The sequence below is a fragment of the Daktulosphaira vitifoliae genome, unplaced genomic scaffold (genome assembly GCF_025091365.1).
Source record: "Daktulosphaira vitifoliae isolate Bord-2020 unplaced genomic scaffold, ASM2509136v1 Scaffold_2, whole genome shotgun sequence".
Classification (NCBI taxonomy): Eukaryota; Metazoa; Arthropoda; class Insecta; order Hemiptera; family Phylloxeridae; genus Daktulosphaira; species Daktulosphaira vitifoliae.
In genome coordinates this window covers 34,826,681-34,847,892 of record NW_026099573.1, presented here as the reverse complement: position 1 = coordinate 34,847,892, position 21,212 = coordinate 34,826,681, and the positions used below count along the sequence as shown (strand labels likewise).

At 32.3% G+C, this 21,212-nt stretch overlaps 2 protein-coding genes across 2 annotated transcripts in view; one reads left to right on the top strand and one right to left on the bottom strand.

The window, feature by feature from the left end:
• LOC126898184 (uncharacterized) overlaps positions 1-4,079 on the bottom strand; it is a 34,983-nt gene extending 30,904 nt beyond the window's left edge. The window contains exons 1-3 of the mRNA XM_050672124.1: positions 4,076-4,079; positions 3,641-3,702; positions 1,023-1,184 (exon numbers count right to left, since the gene is read on the bottom strand). Of these exons, the coding sequence (XP_050528081.1) occupies positions 1,023-1,184; positions 3,641-3,702; positions 4,076-4,079 (228 nt within the window). The remainder of the gene's footprint in view (positions 1-1,022; positions 1,185-3,640; positions 3,703-4,075) is intronic.
• A 6,620-nt stretch (positions 4,080-10,699) lies between these two features.
• On the top strand, positions 10,700-14,053 carry LOC126899796 (zinc finger MYM-type protein 1-like). The gene is made up of 3 exons (XM_050675002.1): positions 10,700-11,325; positions 11,393-11,515; positions 11,709-14,053. The coding sequence occupies exons 1-3, from the start codon at positions 11,205-11,207 to the stop codon at positions 13,961-13,963; spliced, it is 2,499 nt and encodes an 832-aa protein (XP_050530959.1). The 5' UTR covers positions 10,700-11,204; the 3' UTR covers positions 13,964-14,053.
• Positions 14,054-21,212: the final 7,159 nt, after the last annotated feature.

Below are 21,212 nucleotides of genomic sequence, written 5' to 3'. Positions count from 1 at the left end.
TGCCTAAAGATGTAAAAACAGTGGTTAAAAATATACGAAAAATATGGCACAAAGCACCCAAGCTTTTATCACAATAATACTAGTATTTTTCGTTCATTATTGTTTTAAGCTTATTTTAAAAATTATTTTTAAATTTTTAGTTCGATGTGCTTTAAAATAGTGTTTTTTTTTATGATAGTAATTTTAATCACTGTCAGATTAAATCTATACTGGACTCAACTATGCCACGTCCCTAGTGTGCCGCGACCCCACGGTGTTGGATTTTTTTTTTTATATAAAAGTATATTACATAAAATTTAATTTAAGATGTATATAAAAGTGTCAGTATTTCCGGAACATTTTCAAAAGTTAAGGTGTAAAGTTGCCATTTTAAAACTTCCCTTTGGGAATATAAAAGGTAAATTTTCACAGAAAATATACTAAATGGTAGATAAATAGTTATTGTATCTATTAAAAAAATTATGTTGATTTGTTCATTATTAAAAAACTTATGGCAGTTTTAAGAAAAAAGAAGGTTAAAAAAAATATTGAAAATTATTATTTTTTTGGGGAATTCCCCCATTTACGGAGAACGAGGGAATTTCTAATCTATGACTAAATATAATTTATAATCGTTTGATATACCATTGAAAGAAATTTATATCTTTCTCGGCTTTGCATCGATTCTAAAATACACAAGTTTTTAAGGTGTTAAATTAACACTTTATTAGATTCTCATCAAAGCTAAAATACATTATTTTTAACTAAGCAAATAATTTAATATTTGAGTGAAATTTGAAAACAAAAACATTTTTAAGTTACAAGTATGCAAATTATCCTGAATCTCATGGAAGTGATTTTTTTTAAAGTATTAAAGTATTATTATCAACATCATATATTATCTATATTTTTACCTACTATAAGGCGACTTCTCTTCTGGGTTTTTTCTATTGAACTGTGTAATGTGTCTTATATTATTAATTATGTAAATTACATTAATTAAATTATCTCGTTTCATTGACAGACTCTTAATTAAGCATTACCTTCCCCGAATTGTAAGGTCGTTTCCGTTTTAAACAATAATCTTTCGTTAATTTTTCATCAACAACAAATACAGGCTTTCTAATGGTAAATGGATATCCTTTACCAATATTTATCTCCCATTGAGCTATAGTTAAGTATCCGATTCCTTTCATTAGAATACCCTAAAATATAAATACGTATCAGTAAATATATTAATATTATTATTATATTTATATAGTTGCGATTTATTTGTTGAACGAGTAAAACGTATGTTCCGCTTTACAGTGTCGAATTGGGCGTATTGTTTAATAAATACTCAATAACAAAAAATGTTTTCGCTTACTACAGTAAAGTGCTAAGTGTATCAACAGTTATTTAGGCCAAGTGAAAGTTTAGGATAAGGGTGGCCGACCGCAAGTAAATTGTGCATGTATAATATACATTGTTTATTCACAAAATAAATACAATATTGAATTTTAGCTTCGATGCAAAGCTGAGAAAGTATTAATTTTACTATGATGTGTTTTTTTTTTTGTTATGTCTGTTTCCACTTTTTCTCAGCTCTCAATGAACTGATTTCTTTCAACGATACGTCAAAAGATCACAAATTGTATCTAGTTGGAGACATTACCCTTAAAATTGAAAAAAATTCCCTCGTATCCCGAAAATGGGGGAAATATCCAAAAAAATTACAAATTTAAAAATCGGAAAATTTTGTCATTTTTTTCCCTTTTTTTCCTTAAAACTTCCATAACTTTTTCAAAAATGAACAAATAAAAATAATATTTTTTTGTATTGAAATCTTAGAAATTTCTCTTTCATTTGATATAATTTTTTTTGAAAATCTAACACTTAACCTGCTCATGGGGGGGGGATTTAAAATAGCAATTTTTTTACAATAACTAACTTTTTCAATTTAATTTTTGAAAATGTTCCGAAAATACTGCGTCCTTTAAACATATATCAAATTAAAGCTTATTTTATGTGCTATAAAATAAAAAAAAAAAATTTGTCCCGACACTTTATCTTCTGCATGTAAACGGTTGCCGTAGTTAAAAAAACACTATTTTTGTGTTAAAATTTTCGATTTTCGATTTTTAATTTTCAACTTAAAAATGCTATAACTTTTCGAAAAATGCATGTATCAGCACAATTTTTTTTTTTTTAAATACATTATAAGTACATCTTCCATTTGACATACTTTTTATTAAAATTAGACAATTTCCCCTTATATAGGGGGGGTTCAAACTTTGAAACATTGTATAAAAAATAGAACTTTTTCAACTGAACTTTTGAAAATGTTCCGGAAATACTGCGTCCTTTAAACATATATCAAATTAAAGCTTATTTTATTTACTATAAAATGAAAAAAAAAAATTTGTCCCGACAACTTATCTTCNGAATACAGTGTCCTTTAAACATATATCAAATTAAAGCTTATTTTATTTACTATAAAATGAAAAAAAAAAATTTGTCCCGACAACTTATCTTCTATGTGCAAATGGCTGTCGAAAATTAAAAAAAAATGTAATGTTTGCGATAAAAATCATCTTTTATCGGGATGTTTTTTGTGCTTAAAACTGTCATAACTTTTTCAAAAATTAACAAATAAAAATAATATTTTCTTGTATTGAAACCTTAGATATTTCCCTTTCATTTGATATAATTTTTTTTGAAAATCTAACACTTAACCTGCTCATGGGGGGGGGATTTAAAATAGCAATTTTTTTACAATAACTAACTTTTTCAATTTAATTTTTGAAAATGTTCCGAAAATACTGCGTCCTTTAAACATATATCAAATTAAAGCTTATTTTATGTGCTATAAAATAAAAAAAAAAAATTTGTCCCGACGACCTATCTTCTATGCTCAAATGGCTACCGTATTCAAAAATATGCTATTTTAACAAAATTTTTTTTTTTAAATTAAACACTATCTACAGATTTGCATCGAAGCGTTTTTTATGATAGTGATTTTAATCACTGTCAGATATCATCTATACTAGACCCACCTATGCTACGACCCCACTGTGCTGATTTTTTTTTTTTATTACATATATTTCTTGGTTTTTTAACTATTGATTTTTCAAACAAGTTGCGAATCAATGGGAGATTTAAGGATTTATACTCTGATACGTATGCCAAGTAAATTTTATTCTATAGAATCACCTATGATAAATGTTTAAGGATCCCTTATAATTCATAGGGTATCAACTTTCATTTTAGATATTTATCTAGAATTCATAGTTATATAGAAAATAGAAATTCTATAAAATAAAATAGATTATTAAAAATCTATAAAATAGAAATTTATCTAATTATGAAAATGACGGGTCGATAATACAACTTTTGAATCAGTATTTCTGGGATTATGACGATTTTAAAGTATAAAATGAGGAAAGGCGCGTGTATATTATTAGTCATTTTTCAGCCGCACTATTCCACCATAATTTTTTTAAAATATTGTCTTTATATTGCTAGTAATAGAGTATTTACGATCAAAAGATCATTCTGTATAAATACAACATTTTTGGGTATATGACAGATGACACTTTTTTACATATCATTAATCGCAATTTGTGACTTATGAGTTTTGAAATATAAGCCGTTTAAGTTTAAATTATTTTAAATACTTCACATTGTCTCTATTTAAATTTTTTTCTATCCATCTTGACAAACTATCCCAAACTTTGATTACATCTGTAATTAGAATATCTTTATTATAATTGTTTGAAGCCGTTATTTTATAGTTTAATTTGTATTTCATTTTTGAAATAGTATAATGAACTTGTTAAAATGTAGTAAACTTGAGTAAATTAATAATGGAATAACAGATGATTTTGTTCATATGGAACATTTGTCCTTTCATATTATGCACTTTTGCAAAACTAAATGTTTGTAATATATATGATTAAATTTAATAATTTAAAATTCAGTAATGAAAATCGGTTATTGGTATTTAATTATTTAGTAGTATTGATTGGTCTGAACAGACTTATTTCTTCTTAACAAAAATAAATTTTTTTTAACAATTTTAAATTGATTAGAAATGGTTTTTTTTATTATTAGATGCCCATATTCTAAGCTGTACAGCAGAGTTTTGTTCCCCTTTTTATTTTGGTTGGGTTTTTTAAAATAGCTACAGATGTCAAGTTGAGCCAAAAGTTATGGTAACAAATTCAACTTTTCTTTACTATAAACTTTCACAAAACTTTTTCATCAACTCAAGAACCAAAATAATAGGTTAAAAATGACATTTTGAATAAAATATTTCTAAAATATTAAAAATTAGGAATAATTTGAAAACAAATTTATTTTTGTTTTAATTATTATTTTAAATATAATTAGTAATAATAACAAAAATTATAAGTGATAGGAAAAGTCTAATTACAGATTTTCAATCAGTGCGAAAAGTATTTTTAAAGCATTTTTTTGATTCTGATAAAAGTTCCTTGTAGTTTTGTGTATTGGTTTTTTTATTTTATAATTTTTTTTTGAATAGCATTGCATAAAGTCCTTTAAATTTTGTACACGTTAAAAATAAAGAAATATACAACTACTTTATTATTTTTCCGTATATATTATAATATTAAATTATTGAATATCAATTTCATACTAATTTTATATAATATAATTAGTATTTATTCTTCCCCGTGGATAGGGGATAGGAAGAGATTACCTGTCTACAGAAAGGGTTTCAAAATGGTAACTTGTTCACAAAAAATTAACTTTGTCAACTTTAATTTGGAAAATGTTCCTTCCCAGTGAATAGGGGGTAAGAATACTTCTACGGCCCCTCTGCCAGTCGTAAGAGGTGACAAATGAGGTTACGTCAGGTAGACTGCCGGCTTAAAAATCTTTGTCAAAAAGTATGAGGAATCCTGAGCAAAACTTGGGCGGATTGTCCCATCTCGGATGTACGCGGAGACAACAGAAAGTAGTTAAAAACGAAGAAGGCCTAAGGAATAAAGTTTTTGATACCAGCCGGACAACTTGTAAGGTAGCTGTTTCACCAGTCATGTGTACAGGTCTACCCAACGCTTGTAGTGTCAACGGTGTGGGAACATCACCACTTAACTCTAGGCTAGACTCGAGTATAAGGGAGAAAGATAGATACAATGTAAGAATAGATGCTTGGAATGCTGGAACAGTAACTGGTAGAAGTAGAGAATTAGTAGAAGTTTTAATAATGGATGAGGAGATGAAAAGTAGCTAGGAAAAGTGACAGAATTATGGTCGTAAAATTGATATTCGAAGAAAAAGTGCTAAATGTAATAAGTGCCTATGCAAACACAAGGGGTACCTGGCAATGAGGATGTGGTGATAGATGGAGATATGAATGGCCATGTAGGTAATGAGATGAGAGGATATGAAAGAGTACATAGAGGGTATGGTTTTAGTGGGAAGAATGTGGCTGGAGAAAGAATACTGGATTTCGTTGTATCTTATGATCTTGCTGTGGTTAATACTTATTTTAGAAAAAGGGAAGAACATAATAGAGTAACATACCAGGCGAGAGAGTAACTAAACAACATAGACTGATGATAATGGAGTTGTGGTGTACCGGAAAGAGAATAAACAAAAATAAAAAATTAAATTTTTAAGGATATTTTTATATTTTTATATTTTATACTTCTACCTTAATTTAAAGTGAAAATTCTGTAACTAGTTGTCTACGTTAAATAAATAATTGAAAATGTTTTAAATTTAATTTATTTTTAAAATAAATAGATGGATATAGATAGCCTTGTCGTTGATAATAATTTGAGTTTGTCCAGCTCTTCTAACCAGTTATCTAGATCAAATGAAACAAAAATAACAGGTAAAAATGTTTAATATGTTTTAGTAGTTATTCCAGTGGGACACAAGTTATTATTAATTTATATTTTTAATGAAGGTAACCATTTAACTCAACCATCCAGTCACTCGAAATATGATATTGGTTTATATGTAAAATCTACATCAAATGTAAGTGATGAAGAAAAAATTGATATTTTACGCCATTTATGAATTCCAGAAGCAAAATTTAATTTTCCCATTACAGATAATAATAAATTTAAACGATCATTCCAGTTGAAGTGGCTTGACACATTTCAGTGGCTGGCTTATTTAAAAATTAAAGAAGGTTGTTTCTGTAAGTTTTGTGTACTATTTTTGCGCTCTCATAATGTTGGTAAAGGTTCTAATAATTCTGTTGGTTACTGGTTGTAAAACCTCATACCAATTTAAAAAATGCCCTTGAAACTTTTCGAAACCATAATAAAACTGCCTACCACCAGAGTGCTTTTCAAACTGCTGAAAATCTTATTTCAATTTTTGATAAAAAAAAAAGACAATATAATAATACAGTTAAATACACAATGAGATAAGGATATTTTAATGAATCGTGAATGAAATTTACCATATCGTCAATAACCTCCTGCATTTGCAAGGGGTAGGGGTAAGGTTTTAGTGCGATAGGAGTAGGGTCTTTCAATAGNAAATTAAAACCAATAATCCAGACAATTAGGCTTCGTGGGAAATAGCTTTGAGAGGACATAAAAATTGGGGTCGTATAAAAATAAATGAACCTGAAAAAAATAATGGTAATTTTTGAAGTCTATTAAGATACCGTACTAATAGTGGTAATACTATTTTAAAAGAACATTTAGAAACTTTAGTTCCAGAGAGTTGTATACTAGTCCTATTATACAAAATGAAATTATAGCTATATTTGGTGAACTCAATCAATCTAATTTTGTAAATATAATTTCAAAATCAGAATTCTATACAGTTCTTGCAGATGAACCACAGATATAACTCATATAAAGCAGTTTTCATTATGCATAAGATATTTTGACGAAACACTAATGAAAATAGGGAAGATTTTCTTGCATTTATTCCAGTTCACGATGCAGGCAGTTTAGGACAAAATCATCTAGTTATCCTCTAAATACTTCATTCATAAGTCTTACAAAAATCATAGGCGAATTTTTGAGTCCAAACGGTATTACACGAAATTGAAACAAGCCCCTTCTTGTTCTAAATGCCGTAAACTTACGGGCTTTTTGATTTAAAGAGCATTGCCAATAACCCGACTTTAAGTCGAGAGTCGTGTACATTTTTGCCCCTCTCATGTTCCTAACCATGTCGTTTAGATTAGGCATGGGGTACGCGTCCGAAACGGTTACTTCGTTTAGTTGTCGGTAATCTATACATAAACGAAAAGTCCCGTCCTTCTTCTTGGTCAGCACTATCGGTGCTGACCACGGCGATACACTCGGTTCTATTAGCCCCTGCGCCTCCATGTCGTTTACCATATCGTCAATAACCTCCTGCTTGTGCAGAGGGTAGGGGTACGGTTTTAGTGCGATAGGAGTCGGGTCTTTCAATAGAATATCGTGCTCGATTAATTTTGTGCGACCCACCGTGTCGTAAAAGACCGCTGCGTAATTACATATCGTCTGTGTTAATAACGCGCGCGTTCGTGGGTCGCCGGTTATATCTAACTGCGTCAGATCTGGTTTGCGGATCGTGTGTCGTGCGCCTGATTTCCAACAAGCGGTTGTACGTTTCCTAGTGCCTAAATGTATTGTTCCTGCTGAGTAGTCCCAGGCGACTTTCTGATCAATCAGAAAATCATGGCCAAGTAATACGTCGCAATATAGGTCGTCTAAAATAACCGCTGAAAAACGCACTTCTAAATCCGCGATTTTGGCGGTAAACGTGGCGGTACCGTTCGTCGTGGCGGTATGTCCGTCCGCTAGTCTAACCGCGTCAGTGTGTCCTTTATAAACAGTTCCGTATTTATAAGCANCGTCAGCACTATCGGTGCTGACTACGGCAATACACTCGGTTCTATTAGTCCCTGCGCCTACATGTCGTTTACCATATCGTCAATAACCTCCTGCATTTGCAAGGGGTAGGGGTAAGGTTTTAGTGCGATAGGAGTAGGGTCTTTCAATAGAATATCGTGCTCGATTAATTTTGTGCGACCCACCGTGTCGTTAAAGACCGCTGCGTAATTACATATCGTCTGTGTTAATAACGCGCGCGTTCGTGGGTCGCCGGTTATATCTAACTGCGTCAGATCTGGTTTGCGGATCGTGTGTCGTGCGCCCGATTTCCAACAAGCGGTTGTACGTTTCCTATTGCCTAAGTGTATTGTTCCTGCTGAGTAGTCCCAGGCGACTTTCTGATCAATCAGAAAATCATGGCCAAGTAATACGTCGCAATATAGGTCGTCTAAAATAACCGCTAAAAAACGCACTTCTAGATCCGCGATTTTGGCGGTAAACGTGGCGGTACCGTTCGTCGTGGCAGTATATCCGTCCGTTAATCTAACCGCGTCGGTATGTCCTTTATAAACAGTTCCGTATTTATAAGCAATTACCGGTTTTACATACGATTTATGCGCCTGTGAGTCGAGTAGGGCTGTGACGAAGCCAGTTTCGAATTCTAACTCGACTGCTGGAGTAGTAATTCTACGCGGGCATTTTCGTTGGCCATTACTCAGGTGGTTTACGGTTCGAACGGGGGGCAGCTGGTTCTTAACCGCGACGTCGGTTTGCCCACCGACAGTGTTAACTGCCATTAGTGGACTAGCCGGATCGACTGACACCCCCTCCCCCACTGTGCCCGAAAAAATTTCGAACACCTGACTCGCGCTTTGTTCGTTCGTGTCGGCAGCGTGTTNGACTTGCACTTTTGTCGTTCGTGTCGGCAGTGTGTTCGAACTCCGATACCATGATTACATCCGAATTTACCGCGGCGTACCCTTCATTCCGATAAGAGGGGTGCGGTGCCGAAAAAGTACCAAGATCGTCGACGGTATGTAAATCGTAAGGGCCGTTAGATTCGGTGTTCTGCGTGATATATTTTCACCGGATAAAACTTGCGTAACTGCATGGCGCGTTTTAAATGAAACGTCGCTTAACGCTACACCTTGTTTGGATCTGTTGTAGGCTGGGGGAGCAGACTAATTCCCCCCAAGCCGATTGCTGTTTCTAGATACCGACGGCCTGTTTGTGCACTGGCGGTGCCAGTGTCGTTCGCCGCAATATCGGCACGGGGTTGGCGGTGCGTCCGCGTTCGCATAACTCGCTCGCTGTCGGGCCGCTGGTTGCGTGGTATGCCGCGGAGGCGGAGCGTACCGAAGAGCCGCGGTCTTATCTACGTTGTGCGCTATCTCACGTAGATCGGCGAAAGACGCTGGGTGCATTAACCGTATCGTAGCGCGGTAATCATCGCGTAAAAGCCCCGTTAACTATCGCAAAAGTTGTTACTCCGGTAAACCACAACTTACTCGCGCGGCCAAACATTGTTTATGAATAATAAATTCGGTTAACGTTTGTCGGGGGCCCTGTCGCGTCGTAATTAAGTCCGTCTCGAGCGCCTTCCGGATATCGATATTGTCGAACTCCTCAAATAATTTAGACCTAAATTCCGCCCATGGCATATTATTTAATTTAATCGCTCGCCACCAATCACCTGCCCTGTCGTTCAAAAACGGGACGACGATATTCACCCATGCTGTTGGGTGTATACCGCCCTGACAGAGTAGATCCTCCGCTCTGTCCAGAAACTCCCGTGGGTCCTCTTCATTTCTCCCGTAATATTCAGGTAAGCAGGCGCGTACGGTGCGTAGGTCGTCGTAAGGTACCAATACAGACCGTGAGCTGCGGGTAGGCGACAAATCATTAAAAGACCGACGACCGTCGGTTGTGTTGAATTGCCCCTCCCGTGATTGGCGCGTAAACAAAAAATCGGTCGGCTCGTTCTCATATGTATGAGTGCGCGGAATATGTTCGTCTTGCCAACCCGTGCTACACATCTGTGGTAGCGACGTGCGCGACGCTTGTCCGTACGACCGTCTCATGTTGCGGGCTTCTTGCGCTTCGATGTCCGCGAGGCGCTCGTGTAATGTTGCGTCGTGTCGCGTCGCGTCGGGTCCGTCGCTCCCGATGGACCCAATGTAACGCGTTGCGCGTCAACTATCGTTTCGTTCGACGTTAACTTGACGAATAGTCGGTTGTGCATCAACGTGTGGGGACGGCAGCATATTTTGACTGATACGTTCCAGCATGTTTGAAATCTGTCGCTTTTCCATTGACATACGCGAGAGCGACCTTTCTAATTCAGTCATCCGTGCCTCGATCCGTGCGTTATTCGAAATGTCGCGAATGTTCTGTCGGATCGCCCCGACTTGTTCTGCCGCGTGCGCTATCGAGCGGGCAACGTATATGTCTTCAACGTATGGCACGCCTAGTTGACCGCTTGCGTGTGTAATTTCCCCCGGTTGCTCGACATCAGACTCGTCGTCTGATGTGTGTAGCGTGAGGTTCACCGGATGTGTCCTCCGGTAAAGGTGCTACGCCGGGCCGCTGATTGTTCGCGTCGGGTTCACAGATACGGTTCGTGGAGTTGTCTATAACCCCCACTTCGGGTTCGCGGACCGGAATTTCGCTATCGAGCGGTGTACGGGGCGGTAAAATTTCCGTAGCTGGATTCCTCCCTTCGCTACGTATGTTTTCCTCCAGCATCACTAGCATGTTGGGTTTCGTCGCGTAACATGGTAGCTGTCTAAAAGCGCATTCGCGACGTAATTCAGCGCAATTCATTTGTGCTAATGTTTTCCCCGACATATTGACCGTGAATATTATGTTTGTTTACAAAACTAAATAATCAAACCTATGTTACTATAATAGCGTAGATAAACACAGGGCCGTCTTTCATTACTTGGAGGCCCTGGGCCTACTTAGATTGGAGGCCCATTTAAGGAGACGAAAAATCTTGAAATTGTTTAAAAACCAGTAATATTGACCGTTATAATTTTTCTTTAAAATAAGTTATAGCTGAATTGCCGCATTTTTGTGTATCTAGAATTTTTCACCACTCACTATAATAGACGGTAAGTATTTTTTAATAAATACAAGATATATATTTGTATATAAAAATATATATATACGCGTATTTGTGTATCTACATACTATAAGTAAGTATATTTTTAGATTTACGCGCAATTAGCTTGGCGCCAAGAATTTTATTTTGACACGTACGCGCAGGGACTATCGGTTTTTCCAATAACAATGCGGACTGCTGGTAAACATGTTTATACATGTTCTACGGCAACAACGTGTTGTAAGCTACGCGCCGTTAAAGCTACGAGATATTTTTTTTAGTTTAATGATTCGTGTTTGTGTTTGTTGATTTTAAATATTAAAATGCATCGAATTCACTCTAGCGGGGCAGCAAAAAGAAAAAAAGCTAAAGAAGGTAAAATTCAAACTTCAAAGTTGCCGAAGATAACTAATTTTATTAATGTTCAAAGTGTTCAAGAAGCAGGTAAAACTGATAAGTGGAAAGTTTTTTTAAATATATTGATATAATTATTGCCGGAATTTCTTCATAGATATTGCTGCAAGCGTATCTAATGAGCTTGGGCCAATTGACGAGACAGAACATTCGGAATCCAATGATAAAACATTGCTTCCTTTGCCCGAGAATTCAGAGATTTTAAATCATAAGTGTACAGGTACATTTTGTTTTTACTAAATTATTTTTTTGTTAAAAAATTTTGGACTTACTCAATATGTATTTATTTTTAAAATTATTTATTTCATTTTTTCGACTATTATATATAATATTTTTATTTAAATTTAAATTTTTATTAAAATGTTTATTATTAATTTATTTATTATTAAAATTTTTTTGTTTCATACCAATAGATGATTCTGAAAATCTCAATACAATTACAAAATATTCAACAGACTTAGCATCCTGGAAAGATATCAACGAAGATTTACGAAACTATTGCTTGCAAAAAGATCCATCTTTTTTTCATAATAAGAATGTTGAATATACAAAATCAGCTAGAATTTATGACGAAAGTGAGAAACAGAAAATAAGATTTTTTCATTCATCTCTTTTTTATCGCAATTTGCACAACGGAGAAACTGTAGAACGAGACTGGCTTTCTTATTCTACATCGACCGGTAATATTTATTGTTTTATTTGCCGCTTATTTTCAAATGAACGAAATCAATTCGCGCTTTTTGGATTTCGTGACTGGAAGCATCCAGAGCGTATTGTAGACCACGAAGAGAGTCGATCTCATAAGGCTTCTTTGATAACGTACTCTAAAAGAAGAAAAAACTTAAATTTGATAAATACACAAATGACGCTTCAATTAAACAATGAAAAAAATTACTGGACACAAGTTCTTCGTAGAATCACTGATGTTATTAAGTTTCTTGCTTCTAGAGGTCTAGCTTTTCGAGGCAGTAATCAAATATTTGGGTCAACGCAAAATGGAAATTACTTAGGAATTTTAGAACTTTTAAGCGAATACGATAGTTTTTTAAAAGATCATATTAAGACTTACGGAAATAAAGGGCACGGAATAACATCATACTTATCTGCGAATATTTGCGAAGAATTTATTGAATTAATGGGGAAACAAATATTTTTTTATATTATCAAAGAATTAAAAAAATCGAAATATTACTCGATTTGTGTTGATTCTACGCCCGATGTTTCGCACACAGATCAGTTAGTTTTTGTAGTTCGCTATACAACTGATAAAGGTCCCATCGAGCGCTTTTTATTATTTATCCCAATTGAGCAACACAAGTCTGAATATTTAAGTGAAGTTGTAATTAATTTTTTACATGAACATAACGTCGATATTCAAGACTGCAGAGGACAGTCATATGATAATGCCTCGAATATGTCAGGACAATACTCAGGCTTGCAAGCGAGAATCAGAGAAATTAACAAATATGCTATTTACATTCCTTGCGCCGGGCATTCTTTAAATTTAGTCGGCACTAAAGCAGCTGAGTGTGTTCCGGAAGTCGTAGCTTACTTTTATTTAGTGCAAAAATTGTATACATTTTTTTCATTATCGACTAATAGATGGCAACAACTTTTGTCAGCTTTAGGACCGGAAAATAAAACCTTAAAAAGTCTTTCGACTACTCGATGGTCAGCTCGTTGCGATGCCATAACTGCCTTGCATAACGGTTATGATAAAATATGTACAGTTCTCGAAAAAATAACACAAGATCAAAACACAGCTAAAGATACGAAATACGAAGCGCAGTCATTGTTTAAAAAATTTAAAAAATTTGAAAATATATTTTTAACTATTGTGTGGAACGATCTTTTGAGTCGTATAAACGATGTTAATGTAACTTTTCAAAAAAAAAACATGAATTTACAAGTAGCTACTCACCTATTAGCATCTTTAAATTCGTATTTGAATGATACTAGAGATAAGTTTAATAATTTTTTAGTAAAAGCTAAAAATTTTACGGTATTAAGTGAAGATTCGTACAATCAGAGAATAAAAAAAATTAATACCAGACTAACTTATTTCGATGGACCTTCCAATGAACAACTTTTTAATTCCGATGATAAATTAAGAATCAAAATTTTTTTACCTATTATTGACTCTGTTTGTACTGATTTGAAGAAAAGACAAGAAGTTTATGATAAATTAAATGAAAATTTCACATTTTTTACGACGCTCCAAAAAATCAATAGCAAACAAATCGAGGACGCTTGTGAAAACTTGGCAAATATCTATGATAAAGATATCACAGCGGAAAATTTAATTTCTGAATGTTTACATTTTAAACATTATTTAAACGAAACTTGTAACGATGATGAGGTATTACTAATTCCTGATTTGTTTGATAAAATTAAAAAAGATTGTATTAGTTCTACTTTTCCTAATATTGAAATTTGTTTACGCATATATTTAAGTTTGATGATAACTAATTGTACTGGCGAGCGTTCATTCTCTTATTTGAAATTTTTAAAAAGCGATGTAAGAAATTCGATGACCCAGTCCAGGCTAAACTATTTATCTATCATGTGCATGGAATCTAATTTATTAAATGAAATAGATTTTAATGATTTGATTAACGACTTTTCGACTACAAAATGTCGTAAAAAACTGTTTAATCGGAGTATATAATCAATTGTAGAAGGAATATCTATATGTGTGTGTGTATTATGTTTAATGTAAAGTTTTATGTTTAAAATAAATTTATTTCATTTTGTTCAAGTATTCTTTTTAAAAAAAATATATTAAAAAATCTTAACAATTGTCTACAAAGAGGCCCCCCTTTTGCAGGAGGCCCTGGGCCCGGGCCCGGTGTGCCCTGCCTTAAAGGCGGCCCTGGATAAACAATATCTCCGTGTACGGTCAAATTTACTACTGCTGTCGAAAACAAATGTTATTATTATTGCTATTGTTGTAATAAAGTACCGCGATAAGATGGTACGGGGTCGCCGTATATGATATGACAGCGAGTGAACAATAACAATAACGGTTACCCGGGAATCGGCCGCTTTGACAAGGTCAGACGAAAATATCCTATTTTTATCTACCAAAAGACTGTAACTATCGGCCGGAAATTCACTTCTTGTCGATATCAATAAGGTCTCTATAACAAACTGTAACCAACACTTTTAAAGACAATACTTACGGCGGATTATATTAGATAAACTGCTCTGACTTTATTTTTATAAAAGAAAATTTTCCCAGAGACCAGGCTAAATCTAATCCCGCTAACACGTAATTGTGAATAACCCAGGTAAAAATTCACTGCTGTCACCAGTGAAATCCGTTCAAATAACTATATGAACTATTAAATTTGTAGGGAGACTTCACCGTTTCACGTTAAAACTAAAATCTAATATAATTAGAAATAAAACTGAATCGGCTCAAAGCCTCTTACCTTAGCTTCTCTCGGCCGGTTTAGATTCATTATTCGGGGAGCCACTTGACGTAATCCAATACGGGTACGGGCGCACTACCGCAGATATATATATGTATAACAGTATTAAATATTTAATACGGTGTATGTAATGTTCAGCCGCACGAATTAATTATTAATTAATTGATATAAGTTTATGCCAACGACAATTATTTATATATATATCTTTATTGCGAATCGTAAGGTCACGCAGATTAATTGCGATCGCAATTACCACTAATAAAAAAGAATAAAGAAATAAAACGACAACAGAAACCGGAACCAATAATATCGACCAGTTAAAGTATACGTCGGTAACGGAACAGAACGCAATATCAGTAATCCATATTCGGCGGCGGCCTTATCTCAGTGTCAAAGGCGGGGAGACAACCGATTGTCATATTAATAGCTGGACGGCTGATATCAAGAGAGACACAGGTGAGCGCCAGCCTAGAGCAAAAGGCGGTGCCGTGTCAAGTAGTTTTTGACAAATACATCTGGAAATAAACAGTCGACCTTATACAGCATTTCAATTTCTGGAAATAACATACCATTTTAGGGTAATTCCATTTGGATTAAAAAATAGTCTAGCAGCATTGATAAAGGCTTTGAATATAGTTATATCGCAACATCATGCTTTAAATATTGGACATTATGTAGATGATATACTTATTCGAGCAAACGATTTCAAGTTACATTTAGAATGTATTGATTATACTTTAAAAAGATTAAAGAAATATGGACTGAATATCAATATTAATAAATCAAAGTTAATACGCATGGAAATACCGTTCTTAGGACATATATTAAGTAATACTGGAATAAAAAATAAATGAGGACGATCGCGTTCTCGAAGATTTCAATCACTCTTCATCAAAAACGTTAAAGCGTATCTGACGAATACCTGTACGAGAACCAAAACTACGACAATAACAAGTACACAACGTTTTACAACACATACACTCAATTCCAGACTATATACTACGGTCGTAAAAATCCGTACCCTCTACTATATGTATATACTTAAATATACGTAAATTTTTTTAATAAAAAAACTAGTTGTTTTGTACCACATTGTACTAATACTATATACACGCATCAACCCATATAAAACCTATATTTATATAGAAAATAACCGGTTTGAAGTAGTACACAGCTGAATATCTTGCACGGGCACAAACAAATCATAACACCTTATCATGATTATTTAAATGATAAATGTCGTCGTTTTAAGATGAAAAAATCAAATTTTTTTAAACATACTATTTTAATGCGTGGATAATCGCTGAATATAATTTTCGAGGTGTTTTCAAGATATGTACCTATAAACCCCTTATGACAAATTTGATGAAATTACAACAAATCCAAACAATCAATTGAAGTCTGAAGTATAACCATAATTTCATGTACAATACGCAGATGTATATGAAGCAATTGTCGATATATTTTCTCGTATAGCATATTTTTAATGAAGTACAATTGCGCAAATTCAGTTTTTTTCATCGAAAATACAAGGTTGTCATCACGTTTTGACTGAAACAGTAATGCATCGTCTAAACCATCGTCAAAACCCAACTGGTTGGACTCCTCTGAGACAGGCTCACATTAATGTATTCATCTTGCAAAAGTAGCATTACGATTAAATTTTTCGTTATCGACAAAATATATCCGCACATTGAATACATTCTATGTAGTAAATTGTCAGTGATAATACGTTCCTGATGTTTGCTTACCAACTTGACCTTTGGCCTAAATGAATCGTCTGGTTCAGACACGCGAAATATTTATGAAATCCTATACATTGATGAATAGATCAAGATATTGCAAATCTCAATCATTTTTCAACCATCAATTTATTAACTAGTTTAAAATCTCTATCCGTTAGATCGTTTTCAACAAGAAAATTCAATTTATCCGATATATCATCGAAATAATCGATCTTGCCCGCACAATAGATTAATAAACACTGAGAACCGATTAATAACACACAATGTTATGCTGATGCCCTCCCTCCTTCCAAATATCTGTTAGTCAATTAATTGGAATAACGGATGAAATGTATACTTCTTCTTCATCTTCCTCCCCTTAATCCTAACTACTTGGATGATTTATATGGCAACATGTTACCAAAATATTTGGAATATTATAGTAATAGCACACACAAATAGAGTAAAAAAAATGATTAAAATACAAAGTAAAATGATTTCATTTTGTATTTGAAACCTATCATATCGAACTTAATGCGTCAATAAATACTTTGAAAATATTATAAATGATTTTAATTGTCTGTATGTAGAACGTCGGATAAGTAATTGTTTAATTGATAAATTAGAATTTTTTTCAAATAGATACAAGTTGTAGTCATTTGACGTATCGTTGAAAAAAGTAGGTCAAATTTTTTTTTATTTTTTCGTTTTTATTGTAATAGAACGCTTAAAAAGATATCATAGTAATCATTTCTAAGTAATTTTTGGTGATTAAAAATATTACTACAATTAAAATATTCAGAACATAATTAATTTTAATGATTTACTTTAACTAAAAAAAAATAATAATTATAGTAATTAAATTTAGTATGAAATTGATATTCAGTAGTTTAATATTGTAACACTTTTCAATAAATTATGTTTGTTATTTATAACAAAATTATAAGTTTAATACACTGTATTAAAAGGAACTTTCATCATAAACAAATATATACTTTACTAAATCAACTTTTTGCGATGTTTTCTAATGTGAAATTAGGCTTTTTCTATCACATCTAAGTTTAAATATTATTACTTATTATTAAAAAATAAGTATTTACAAATAAAAAAAAATTAAGAACAAAAAAAATGGTTTTAAATTAATACTGATTTTGATTATAAATATGGAAAATGACATATTTATCCAATTTTTTTAATCCTTTTAAGTTGATTTTTGTTAAAATTTATAGTAAAAAAAAAAATTTTTTTTTTAAATAACTTTTAGCTCAATTGGCAAGTTTGACATTGACATCATTAAATAGAAAATTTTATGACAATTAAAAAAATTGTATCGTTAAGATCAATATGCAGTCAGAAAGTTTTATAATTACTACTTATTATAAATTTATCAGAAAAGCTCAATATTTTTTTGCATTTTTATCGTTATAGATAACTTAAACAGAAATAATAGTAATAATTTCCTAGTAACTTTTGGTGTTTAAAAAGATTCTACAATTGAAATATGAACTTAATTAATTTTAATGATTTACTTTAACTAAAATAACTAATCAAAAAAAAGTTTTTAAAAAGATATAAAAATCCATTGTTAATTCAGGAGAAATTAACAATAATTTTTTTTTTAGAAATGATTTATATAGCAACATGTTACCAAAATATTTGGAATATTATAGTAATAGCACACACAAATACAGTAAAAAAAATGATTAAAATACAAAGTAAAATGATTTCATTTTGTATTTGAAACCTATCATATCGAACTTAATGCGTCAATAAATACTTTGAAAATATTATAAATGATTTTAATTGTCTGTATGTAGAACGTCGGATAAGTAATTGTTTAATTGATAAATTAGAGTTTTTTTTTTCAATTTTTATGTGTAATATTTTCAACTAGATACAAATTGTAATCATTTGACGTATCGTTGAAAAAAGTAGGTCAAATTAGAGCACAAAAAATAAATGATAGTCGCAAAAAAATACCTTTTCAGCTTTGCATCGAAGCTAAAACTTAAAATATAGTAAAATAATTTTAATATGAATAAGAAATTTCTTCTTAAAATTCTAACTTAAAAAGAATTAAGATAAAAATGCAAAAAATTCCTTGCCTTACACGGGTTGGAACCTTGTACCCCAAGCGCGTAAAACACTAGTGTTACCGATTCGTCAACCGTAGGTCGCTTTTGTTGACTAAAAAAATGGCAATTTAAACTGGAATTTCAATGTTATTTTTCTCTACTTAAAAAAAGCATAAAAATTTAAATAAGTTTAACTTTCTAGTCTATATCAATTTGATTTAGATAATATTTATGAAAATCAGTGTACTCCCCTAGTCAGGTATTTTAACATAAAATAAAATACAAAACCCAGAATTTTAACACAAAAATAGCATATTTTTGAATACGGTAGTCATTTTCACCATGAAAACAAATCCAGAGGTCAATATTTTTTTTTCATATTAAAATATATTACATAAGCTTAAATTTAAGGTATATAAAAAAGTGTCAGTCTTTCCGCAACATTTTCAAAAGTTCTTCTTCTTCCTCCCCTTAATCCCAACTACTTGGGATCGACCACTCATGTCCCAAATTTCCACTTGACACGATCTCCTACATCATCTACGTTCACATCAGCTTTCCTCATATCGTATTTAATAGCTTCCCTCCATCTCATTTTTGGTCTTCCTCTACCTCTTTTTCCTTCAACATTCATTTCTATAACTATTCCTACAGCTTCTGATTCTTCTCTCTTCATAACATGACCGAACCATCTAAGTCAATTTTTTCATTTGACTAATCATTGTCTTTCGGTATGTTAGGAACTGCCAGCACATCAGGTGTGAAAACTGTTTCCCGGAGATACCTCTATGAAATAATGAGAGACCAAAATTTACCAAATTTTGACGCAAAACTCGATTATCTGGAAAATCATTTACTATCGAACTATGGCACCACTGATGATGATTAAAAAACAATTAAACACAGATTTTCTATATTTAAAGCAAAATTAAAGGAAAGGTGGGCGAAATCTCACAGAATGGATGACAATTTTTTGAAATGTAATGAGTCTTGGCTAGAGGGAACTTTCGAACTTCCGTTAAAATTGTTGAATCGACCGGGACGCCCAACGAAAACTTTTGATACCGCAAGGGAACGAACCAAGTGTCGAAAACTGAAGAAATTAGGTTAAATGTCGAAGATGACATAATTGTCCACGCTGCACAAACAACCTTAAGAGCACAAGGAAAAAGAGATGCGTCACATATTCTTAAAGAAATAACGAATCATCCTGATCGAGCTCACGAATATAAAAAAGCAGTCGAAAAAAAAGAAAATAAAGATTGTGTTTGCCTTTGACACCATTACAAGCTCTGACAATATTCGTTGAGGCTGATCTTACAAGACGTCAATACAAAATTATCCGAAATACAAATAAGGCATTTTATCCTCCATATTACCTTTTGTTAAAAGCAAAACAAGAATGCTTTCCACCAAAGGAATGTTTGAGAGTTACGAGCACCTATGCGGAAAGCAGCTTACAGAGCCTTATTGACAATACCATTAAGCGGTTATCAATTTTCTTGGAAGAAGTGCTATTAACGCTTAACGAAGAGAGAGAAATTCCTTGAATATAATTTGTAAATGGGTTGCGATGGCTCTCAGCAAGCTAAATACAAGCAAAAATTCGATGATTATTTGGAATCAGATGCTAATTTATTTTTGAGCTTATTTGTGCCACTTCAAGTAGTGTGTGGAAACAATAATAAAGTAATATGGCAAAACCCTACGCCCTCGTCCCCACGATTTTGCCGTCCAATAAGATTCAGATTTTTAAAAGAATCAACTGATGTCACAATTGAAGAAATAAATTACGTCGAAGGCTCCGTGAAAGGACTAAAAGCAACAGAAATAAATATGAACGAAATTCCCAACCAAATTTTTTTTTTTTTAAGTAGGAAATTGGTGGATTATTCCAAAAGCAACATCAACTCTTATTTCTTTAATTATATTCTGATTAGTAGTTCTTTGATTTTAAAATATAATATATGAATATATACTAATTATAATTATTAAATTTAGTATGAAATTGATATTCAATAATATAATATTGTAATTTAAACGGAGAAATTATAAAAATAATAAAGAAGTTATATTTTGCTTTACTTTTACGTGTATAAAAATTTAAAGGGCTTGATACAATAATTTTCAATAAAAACTGTTTGTTATTATAAAAAAATGCACTGGACTACAAGGAACTTTCATCAGAAGCAAAAATATACTTTTCTAAATCAAATTTTCGCGTTGTTTTCAAATCTGCAAGTAGACTATTTCTATCACTTCTAATTTTTTATATTATTACTAATTATATATATAAAATAATAATTAAAAGAAAAAAAAATTTGTTTTCAAATTATTACTGATTTGATTTTTAATATGTTAAAAATAATCAGTCCAAATTTTCAATTTTAACCTATTTTTTTGGTTCTTTAAAGTTGATGAAAAAATTTTTGTAAAGATTTATGAAAGTTTAAAGTAAAAAAAAATTGAATATATTACCATAACTTTTAACTCAATTACAAGTCTAAAATTGACATCTAGGCCAGTCAACAAAGGAAAAATTGCGGAAAAAATTTCCAACCAAATTTTTTTTTCTAAAAGTTGNATGCGGAAAAAATTTTGTTTTTTTAAAAGTTGAATTAAAATATGTATAATGACATACTAATAGTCTTCATTGATTGAAATTGAGCTTTTTTTTACAGCCT